The following is an 11,132-nucleotide window of genomic DNA, read 5'->3' on the forward strand; positions in this document are numbered from 1 at the left end:
GTAAACCAAAAGAAAGTAATAGGAAAATGATAGTTAATTCCCTACTGAAAGCACAAGGCAAGTGATGTCACAACAAATGCCATATTAAAGCAGTGGCTGGGAAAGATTAAACAATAGGGAAGAAGGGCAGCAGCTATTTCAAAGGCTCTGTACAACGATTCTCCCGAAACTCACCAAACGGGAGAGCCCTTAATTGGGCCATATAATGTTAGTCATGCCTGCCAGCCATAATCATCAAGTTCGCTGTTAAAAAACCCGCTATCCAGGAACTCTTGAGCTATATCCGAAACTATATCATCCTGCAAATGGAGGCTCTGAGGCAAATCAGATGCATTCCGGTTGAATCCAGCATGGCCACCAGCTGCCGAGGAGTCGCTGTTTGAAGCACCTTTAAAACTGTTGCTTCTACTCGGTGCAGGGCCAGCTGCACTTCCTGATACATTAGAAGTGGCTGCACCTGGTTGAGCAGTGGTGTTGCTACCAAAGCCCATTCCGTTTCTTCCCCCACTTGCATTCCCATTCTGCCCACTAAGGGACTGCAGTTGCTGTTGTTGAACTCTAGTATTGTTATTAGACATCTCATGGTACAGCTGTTGCATCATTTGTTGTTGTAAAACCTGGTTACCCTGAGACTGTTGCGGATGGTTCTTTTGGATTATGTTATTGCCGCTTACCGTAAGCTGCTGCTGCTGCTGTTGAGTTGGTAAATGGGGACTCAATAAGCCACTAACAGGCAGGGTCTGCATGGATCCTGATAGCACGGCAGCAGGTTCTTGGAAATTTGAAGATGGTCTCTGGTTAGAATTATTGAAGGAAGAAGAGGCTTCCTGATTGAGTGAATTAGGGTTTGAAATCATCGAGTTCTGCCTACTGAGCATATTCTGGTAGTTAGAAAGTGCCAAAGCAGCTTGTGCTGAACCGCTTAAAGTTCCTCGACCATCCATGTGTTGGCTGTTACCCATTGGGTTGTTTATTCCCGGATGAAGTGCCATTAGCTTATGGAGGGTATTCCTGTAATTTGGCAGACCCTGAGTGTTCGATAACTGCTCCGTTTCCTGCATTTGGAGCTTGGCTGCACCGGCATGTCGAGGATAGTTTTTCAAGCCATCTGCAAAGACAATTTTTAAGCAAACAGATGGTTAGGATAAAAGCTATAAAGTTTATCTCTCGATTCAGATAAAACAAGCGTACATTGACCAATATATGCAGAATATCATTTTGGACAATAGTAAGAGATCAGCAAGGCAAATGCACAACTTACCAATTGGCCCAACCTTGTGTTCTCGACAAAAATCTATTAGATCTTTCATGCTACTTACAACCTCAGCAATCTATAACAAATTATGCAAATTGCAAAATTGTTAGGAAACTAAAAAAAATGACTAATTGCTGAAATTTAAATGCAAAAAGCTAAATTTGTACCTGCAAACATCTGACATATCTTTTCGAAAAACCCAAGTCATTCAGCGACTGCAACTCCAAACTCTTAACAAGCTGCCGTCCAGCTGTCAGGACCCTAAGAAAAAGCAGCCATGTAATCATGTTGAATCAGCAAAGTTCTAACGAGTAGTAACCAGGTAATAGCTAAACTACTCACTTAATCCTTGGTTAATAAATAAATAAATAAAAAGTCTTAAGGTCCTACAACCAGAAGCTCAACTAAAATAAACACTAATAATTCGAGACCCTGCAAAATAACTTTATTGGTGCTTTTCTGGCAAGTAATCTCTTGAAATCTTAAGGTCTCTAACAAAAAGAATCTGATGACATTAATTCATGGCAAAAAAAGAGTTTCACATTAGTTCAATTAACTCACATATTGCTGTTTGTTTGCAAGTCCTGCTGAGAAACCCCCTCAGATCCGCCTGCAGAAATTGTGCTCTGGCATTTCTGTGCAACCTGAAGTAACTGGTTTACCTACATGATTTACAGTCAAGGTACATCAGGTGCCCTTAAAGAACTTGAAACAAATGGCTTAGGAAGTTCGTTTTCTTAAGATAGAACAACTAAACTTCATACACACATCAAAGGAATGCAACCTTAAAGATTAGAATAAAATGGAAGCAGCAAAAACATTTATCTTTGCCTTGCTTCTTTTAAAAGGTTAATTTCAAGCGGATAACATTGTTTTGGGTTGTCTTGTTATTATCCCTAATACTATCAACACATTCAGAGTAAAATCTGTCTTGGGATGTAAAGGGAATAAAAATAGAGCAGAGCAGGAGTAAAGGGTTTAACCTACCTTGTTTGTATTCTTTTATCCCTAACCTGCATTGTTTGGTCAAAAACTCAAAATCCTCATTTTGGAAGTTACCTCAATTGAAAGGGTTTGTATTAGAGTACTGGTAATCCTTTCCCAACTCAAAAACTTAATTTAGTAAAGGTTTATATGCAATGGAATAGCACATAAACTGTCAAGTATTTTCTACTGTACTCTTCTCTCTGTTCACCTCATTTACTCCAAAAAAATTTACCTTCAGATCCCAAACACGCTAGAAAACTTCAACCTCATTTTCACTTCATAGGGTTTAATTACTGTTGAATGTTTCGGGTTTCATCCCCTAGGTCTTCCTCACTCAATTTCCTTTGTCCCTCCCCAATTGTCTCTGTCTATTCAATCTCTTTCCCCTTCCTATTCTACTCAATTTGGTATCAATACTACACAAATCCAAATAGAGAAAACAAGCAAGAATAAAATAATGTCACTTGCAGATTATCTGACTAAATATGTTGGCCATTGTAAGCGACTCTCAGTTGTCCAACTCATATGATTTCTCTTCATTAAACACTTGACTACAATTGTATGTATTATTATACAACCATATTTATAGAAATAGGAATATGTTTCTTACAATTTACAAATGCAAGAGAAATAGCAGAGAGACTGTGTATTTGCAGAAGAATCATCAACAGGAAGTTAGAGCTAATAAGGTGCAAATTTTAGTACCTGGGGTGCAACTAAACGACGTGGAAAAAGTTCTTCATGTCTACGTGCACAAAATTCCCAAGATAATATCTGCAAAAAGAAGGTGACAACAGGTTATTCCCTAAATAGCAGAAATAAGAACGACAAAATGTTAATAAGCTTTTGTTAACCTTTAAGTCCTGAGTGAATATGATGCGAAGCTGCCCCTCACGAACAACACGAAGCTGTTCATATACACTCTCCTGGACTACTTTTCCATACTCCAACATCATTATTCCAGAAGGGAATCTACACTCACGAGGCAAGTCCAAAAACAGAAGCTCATCAACCACTACACTACCAAATTTGATTTCATTAAGTCTGGGGAGTACTTCAAAAGTTGCTTCTGTAAACATGAGAGCATTTACTTAGGTTAAAATCAAGTGGTAAGAATAAGTAACTTCTAAAGTGCAAAACTTATATTGAAGCCGCAAGCATGGGGCCTATGTTCTCTTAACTAATGAAACAAAATAAGAATAAACAATGGAGTCCATAAATCCAGAGATGTTATGAATTGATGCATATTAATTTCAAGCCATTGGAATACAATATATTGTCTAATTGAGAAAACAAGAAATGATAGACTTTACTGCAGATAAAAATTTCAAAAAATCAATAATAACGGGAAACCCATAACCCTGAAAATTCAAAAAATTCCATTTCTCTCCTCCATCTAGCATGTCAATATAAGGAGAGAAATAAAAAGATAATCTATAATAACGGAAATGTGACTGAGATAAAAATGAAAATCAATGAAAAGAAAGCAATGAATTTACTGCAGATAGCATCCTATAACAAACATAAAATAAGACCATCATTTTTCCATACCGTACTTCTAAAATGTAATTCCTACCAAAATCAATTAAAAAGAATTCTATCTACAACAAAGCAAGAGCTCAGAAATCTCTTACCAAACCCCCTTCCAGATTTAGAGCCACAAATATCACAATGCCAGGCATCCTGAAATTTTTACATAAACAAAATCAGAATTCTACAGATAGAAGACAAAAAAAATTAAGAACCCAATTGTTGGATGGTATTAATCATGCAGAAGAATGAATGCAGGATTAACAAATCAGTGCAAACAATTCAATAAAAAGGCCTACATGATAGAAAGATCATTTTAATATGTTACAAACTAGAGGAAAAAAGCATAAAGACTAACCATAGCTGCTTGTGGGAAAACACCAAGTGCATGACTCCCCACATTATCATACAGTGACAAACACCATCTTTTCTTTGCACGAGGAGAATAATACTCTGAAACAAATTTCCTCCAGTATGCAAAAGTATTATCCTACAAAATTAAGGAGACATAACAGCATTCTCAGCAATTATCAATTGAAAATGAGTTGATGTCAAGTCTGTAACAAGAAGATAATTGAGCAATCATCGGAGTATATAGTAGATTTGTACACGCAAGAAAAGGAAGGATAACTTCATGACTGCAGGAAGTTAACTAAGCATACATATTTTCACAAAAAATGCAATCTTCAAGAGCATGGAATTGTTAAATCAAATTAATCAAAATTTAAGATACTTCGCCACAAGATGCAGTGGGGTACAAAAAAACCATAAACTCACCGTTGGCCTTTGCCGTTGGTGATATAGGTATTGCATTAGCCGGCGAGCACATACACCACCATCAAAGGAGCGCTTCATCCCAGCTACTTGCTGCATGCCCTGTTGTTGCAATTGCTGCCTCAAGTGCACTTGCTGTTGCTGCTGCTGAAACTGCACTCTCTGCAATGGTGGCATTGACCGCAAAATTTGTTGTTGTTGCCTAAGTCGTTGCTGCTGGACCAAAGCTTGTAATTGGGGGTTTCGACCTTGCAACTGCATGGAATCCTGTCTTTGCAGCAACTGTTGCAACACCTGCTGCTGCAGAATGTCTTCATGCTTGATGTCTAATCGAGGTTTTTTCTGCACCTGAGATAGATTATTAGGATCTTGCACGAAGGACCCTTGGACTCGTGGACTCATGGGAAGTGAAACTTGCCCTGTTTGTGACGCAGACAAAGATATAGCACTTGAGGCTCCTTGCTGCAACAGCTGACTCTGCTCCAGTTGTCGGACACTTGGGTCTTGATGAGAGCCCTGCTGGCCTGCAGAAGATCCATCAACTACCGATGAACCAGACATGTTTATATTGTAGGAGGAAAATGACATGGGAGATGCTGGTAAGCGCGTATATGAATCGGTATTAAAGCTAGCACTTCTCTGCAACTGGGAACCTCCTGACAATGCCGAATTTGCATCTGTGACCAAAGAACTTGCCCCAGCACTATGTCCTGAATTTGCCACACTGTTCAACAGCAAACTGTTCATATCACCCGAAACCAGACCCATGTTAGGACGCCCAGTTCCAGGAATTGAATTAGATGAATTTTCGTAAGGGTAGCTTAAGCGAGAGTTAAATACAGCCTGGGACTGCCCATCTCCTTGGAAGAAAATTCCAGACCTTGAGGAAGATCGGGTTAACCCCCCAGCCACCCGAGAAGGTACCATTGGAGGCACTGCCTCTGGTGGCTGGTGTTTAAATAGCTATCCAGAGCCAGACCTTTCTAATAATAAACACGAGCTCAACAATTTGATGCAGAGATCAAAATACAATTTATGATAGAAAAAACAGATGACAGAAATTAGAATTTGAATCGATGTGCTCCAAGATAACAAAGTTACAACCTTTTCTAACAGTAATTAACTAGATAAGTCAATCAAGACTAGCAGCACCGTGAAAACAGGTCCCTTTTGAAGATTAATCGCCATACAAAAGAAAACCTAATTTTGAAACCAACTCACCTAATTTTGAAACCAACTCATTAGACCAATAATGTGTACTAGATGCTCAAAAACTAAAATCTTTGCACTTTAAGAGCATGTATCAGCTATCAAATCACTCAACACACGAAACAAACTACGAATCAAAGTTTGACCCAAAGTGATCACACGCATACGCATATCCCATAGTGTAAACAAACTCAAATTAGAAATAAAATAAAATAAAAAAGAGAGAGCACTTCAATTAAATACTTAATAACAAGTTAAAAAAGAAGATCAAAAGAATTGCAAGCAAGTACCGAAATTCCCGAGGAAAAAAAACTCGTAAAGTTTCAGAGATCGTTCAAAGCAGAATCAAACTAGCGAAATTATTAGACTATTTTAATGAAATAAAACGGAACAAATTTACAAAAGAAGTGAAGCTATTAACCTGAAATCCCGAGTTGGAATCGAAGAATAAAAAAGCGAAACTTAACCTTTTTTTAAATTTTATCACTTAATTTGGAAACTGGAAGAGAAAAATAAAAGGTAATGAGATACCTCAAGGAAGCTGTTTATATAGGGGGGTTTTACACATATATTATTTCCAAAAACAATATCAAAATAACGCTCCTAAACTGAAAGATCTGTTTGAAAGGGGACACATTTTTCCACATAGCATATCGGTTAGTAGATATCTTAATTTACGTTGACTTAGATTTTTACTTTTTGGCGAGTTCTTGTACTTTTAACTTAGTAAGTTTTATCCAGTTGTTTTTTTTATAAAATTAAATAATTGATTAATCAATTATTAAATTTTGTAATAACGCACAAAAATAATAACACCATTCGACATTGAATCAAATAAAATTTCTCTACATGATTGGCGCCGAGCATTATACAAGTGTATTAATATTTATATTTACATGCTGAAATTAGAATAAATTACGGTTTTAATCCGGTATTCTTGTAATTTTGTTGTATTTGTACTTTATTCAATACAGCTAGCGACTATTATTAGTCTGCTCTTCTTGCGTTCTCGTTCTGCCCACTTGGGGACTGGTGTTGCTGTTGAACTCTGTATGCTATTAGAAGTCTCATGGTAGTATGGCACAATTGTTGTTGCAAAACTTGGTTAGCCTGAGAAGGCTGCGGGTGGTTCTTTTGCTTTAAATTACTACCGCTAGCAGTTAGCAGCTGCTGTTGAGTTGGTAAATGGGGGCTGGACAACCCACTAACAGGCAGGGTCTGCATGGATCCTGATAGCACGGCAGCAGGTTCTTGGAAATTTGAAGATGGACTTGGTTAGAATTATTGAATGAAGAGGAAGCCTCCTGGAAATTTGAAGCTCGATCCCAAGATTCCAGACCTGGGAAAGGCCAGCAAAAACACCCCAACATTCAGCTTCAACAACACATCGACCTATGTTCCTTGCAAAGCCGTGAATCCAACCACCATCTCTATTCTGAATTGTACCACCTGCATCAATATTATCCAGAATCACGTGGTTGGTACTTGGTATCTTCAACCAGGTTGCCACAAATTGAGCAACTCGCATCATTCGTCCTTCGTCACCTGATGTCGCATTCGATCACAGGCTAGGGCGTGCAGTAAAACCCAAAAATGCAAGCAGCCCTAATCAAGCCATGGGAGAGGCAGTGGAAATCCAAGATAAAAGCCCAATATTTTAAAATTAAAAAACCCAATGCTAAACATATATTTTAATAAATTGACTTGTTTGTGAAAAAAACACTTGTACTTCTGAAAAAAATCAATTTATTTTTTTATTTTTTTAATTAATTAAGTTTTTAAATTTTAAAAACTAATCAACAGAAATGATCGCTAATAGTAATCCATGTTATTCATGTGATGATCCACATGTGAACGATGATTAAAAATATTATATTTTAAAAAAAATTATATAAAAATAAAAAGTATCATAAGCTACAAATTTATTATTAATAATTATTAAAAAAAATAAACATTCATAATTGAACACTTTCATTGTTAGCTTGAATATGTTATTATTCCTCAATCAACTTTTCTTTCTCTGTGACTTTTGGTGTTCCTTTTATAATATAGAAACAATGAGATATAATTTGCCCCAATATAATATTTATAAGACTTATTTTGGATCCCAAATTTTAATTTCCCCAATATAATTGATTTCTTAAATGTAATCCAGATTGAGTACTGTAGAGGAAAAACTATCTTTCCAACTCAATTTGCTTCATTCGCAAACGTCAAGTTTCGAATACCTAACTTTGTTTAAGAAATATAGTGTCTCATCTCACTAAATATTATAATTAATAGGTACTTTAAAAATCATTACACAATAAAAATTTTGGAAGAGACATACTATCAAAGTGATTTTATTTTTTTAAGTTTAATTGATATTATTGTTAATTTAACTTTTATAATTTAACTAAATTTCACTGATAGAATTATTAATTAAAGTTTAAGTTTTATATCAAATAAATAGAGAGATTAAATTTACATAATTAAAACAAATGATTAAATTATAAAAGCCCGAAGAGTATAGAAATGGGAGACAAAAAAAATTAGCTGACCCTTATTCCCATATGTAATGGGGTAAGGGGGAGATAGGATAATAGGCTGTCCCCAACGTCAGGTTAAAAGCAGCTTTCGTAAAGATATCTAAATTATGAATTACCCCATAAGACTCGATCCAAAGAGAAATGGGAGACAAAGATAACCTTTATTCCTCTCTCTTTTCCTTTCGACAAGTGATGTGTACTGCTGCTGATAGGTTGGTCATGTGTGTCGGTAAACAGATCAGCACATTGTATTGGTTGTGAGCCACGGGCGTCGGCACCCCCATGGCCGGCCCCGCCGCTGGGCTAAGTTCTTGCCGCATTGCCTGGCTCCGAAAACCCTAGTGAGTAGTGTTCCATCTTGTCATCGGGCACTATACCTAGATATCGAGTCGGGTTGATTTTTGGAAGTCTACATAAAAATCAAACTCGATTTTACTCAATTTAATCCGGATTTAAAAAAATGTAATACGACTCAAAATTAAACTTGATCTTTTAGGTCAATACTCACATTCGATCTCACTCGACATATATAATAAAAAATTATATATTGAGTAAAACAATAATATAATTGAAAAAAATAGAAAGTTATATTATTATAATTATCTCTAAATATATAATGAATAATTATAATATTTTGCCGATTCGAATTTTTTTATCCTAAACTCAATGATCTTACTCTTAAAAAAGATATCCGGTCAAAATTTTAAAATAATAACTTAACTAAATCAAATTAATTAAAATTCATCGGATTCGAATAGAATAACCATTCTTATCTGTACCTCGTAAATCATTTGACAGTATGTGAATATTTTACATCAACGATTTACTATTATTCTAATTATTTTAAGCCATGCTCTCTACATATATTTAGACCTCATAAAAACTATAGGCTCTCGATTCCATTATAATATGTGAGTAGAATATTGAAAGTATATAGATAGCAAAGGATGCTAATTATAATTAAAATATTTTAAAAGTTAGGTTAAATACCCACCCCTCGTATACATCGCGTCCAAAGTATTATAATTATTTATTTATCATTTAAACAGTGGTTAGATTTTCATTTTCATTTCCTAAATTAATAAACTTAAGATGCAATAAAGAGACCTTCTACCACACCAAAGTTTTATTTCTTTGGCAAGTTAATAAAACAAATCGTAATATAATTCTATGCAAATATTTGAACATTTTAAAATAATTTTATTTAGTTTTTATCAAATTAAAGGATTATAATTTATTACAATTATTAAGGTTGTAAAATAAAATATTAACTTTGTACCAAAAAAATAAAATATTAACATTAGTAAATCGTAAAACAAGACGATGTTATTGTATTATGATAAAAATAATTATTTTAAAAACGATTTTGTTTTGATTGCTATAGTCATAGAATAGAAGTCGTTCCCTAAAATTATAAAACTATGATAGGTAATTATATGAGTATAGTTGAACCCACGATCTCTAGACTATTACAGTAACATTGATATTAATTGAGATAGGACTCAAATTTATTTAATTATATGATGAAACCGATTATTTGGTATGTTTTATTATTATTATTCATATGTAATGCTCGACTTTAATTATATTTCTCCCAAATATTTCAGAAAATAAAACATTCCTTATAAATGTAAAACGAATGATTGCTCTGTCGGATTTCAAGACATGCCATGCCACCGTGGGATCACATTAGCTTGCCTGTTTTGGAAGCCTTTAACAAGGTAGGGATGCATGCATAATTTTATTTTATAAATAATAAAATTTTAAAAGATAACAAATATATAAAATTTTAGTTTGAACGAAAATAAGAAAGTTATTATAACTTAAAACATGTATACGGTGGATATTTTAAAAATAAAGATACTGACTCTAATGTAAAGGGAAGAGAGCTTGGACCATTGAGGGGGGGGGGGGAAGCTAAAACTCCTTTACATTAGAGGTTATTGGTAAAATTTGAATAAATTCTACTATTAATATTACTTATTATAGATATAATTTTTTTTACTAAAATTACATAATAGTTTAATTTTTTGTTTAAATAAACCCATTAAAATTTTACTTCTCAAATCTTATTTTTGATCATATTAATTTTATTTCTTCCCCCCACGTTTCTAACAATCAAGTGCGGATGCATTTGCTCTCCTATGAAATCAAATACATATTATTTTAGATAAATTATTAAATATAGTTCAATATATTAAGAGATTGAGAAAAAATAAAAAAAAATATATTATATAAAAATATTAAAAAATTTAGAAACTGTTTTTTTCAATTCTGAATCTACTATTTCTAACAACAACCTTTTATTTTTTTGGTCGTTGATAAATATTATTAATTTTAGTTATAAATGAAAAGCCAAAAATATTCTTTGGGAGTTTGGACAAACCAATACAACAAGAACAGCAACAACCGCCCTTTCTTCGGCTGGATTTGGTTCAGTCAAAAGTCTAAACCAAGTGGGTTGCTCCGTCCCAATATCAAACCTAAGCTGCCAAGTCATTTACCAGACCATCTTGGGTAAATTGTGCATTTAATACAAAAATTATTAGTTTTGATGCGTTTTAGTATTTAAACTTTCATTTTTTTAAACTATATCTAACGTTAAATTTTTATTTCATTTTAGTACCCGCCGTTAAAAACTTAACGGGCGGGCTCGGCGGACCCTCCATCCATTTTGAACTTGTGTCGGTATTAATTCTCCTTCAAAATTTAACTCTTGTTTTTTAGGAACTACATGTATCGAACTTACCCATTTACTATCCGAAATTAGATATATAATATTTGCATCAATGAGTTTTTGTATCTCCTTTTTTACCACTTCCATCATTGGTGGATTTAGCCGGCGTTGG

At 34.5% G+C, this 11,132-nt stretch overlaps 1 protein-coding gene across 1 annotated transcript; it reads right to left on the reverse strand.

Moving 5' to 3' along the window:
- Positions 1–2: 2 nt before the first annotated feature.
- LOC120210896 (probable transcriptional regulator SLK2) lies at positions 3–5,488 on the reverse strand. Its single transcript, XM_039209567.1, has 9 exons — positions 4,550–5,488; positions 4,131–4,262; positions 3,877–3,925; positions 3,097–3,311; positions 2,948–3,016; positions 1,817–1,917; positions 1,423–1,516; positions 1,262–1,331; positions 3–1,108 (listed from the first exon to the last, which is right to left on the reverse strand). The coding sequence occupies exons 1-9, from the start codon at positions 5,471–5,473 to the stop codon at positions 213–215; spliced, it is 2,550 nt and encodes an 849-aa protein (XP_039065498.1). The 5' UTR covers positions 5,474–5,488; the 3' UTR covers positions 3–212.
- Between the last annotated feature and the right edge of the window lie 5,644 nt (positions 5,489–11,132).

This window comes from Hibiscus syriacus, unplaced genomic scaffold (genome assembly GCF_006381635.1).
Source record: "Hibiscus syriacus cultivar Baekdansim isolate YM2019G1 unplaced genomic scaffold, ASM638163v2 tig00000002_pilon, whole genome shotgun sequence".
Lineage (NCBI taxonomy): Eukaryota > Viridiplantae > Streptophyta > Magnoliopsida > Malvales > Malvaceae > Hibiscus > Hibiscus syriacus.

Coding starts and splice junctions, on each gene's coding strand:
- LOC120210896 (XM_039209567.1), bottom strand. CDS start 5,473: ATGGTACCTTCTCGGGTGGCTGGGGGGTTAACCCGATCTTCCTCAAGG. Junction 3,017..3,096: donor TATTCACTCAGGACTTAAAG/GTTAACAAAAGC, acceptor TTCTTTTTGCAG/ATATTATCTTGGGAATTTTG. Junction 1,918..2,947: donor GTCGTTTAGTTGCACCCCAG/GTACTAAAATTT, acceptor TAAATCATGTAG/GTAAACCAGTTACTTCAGGT.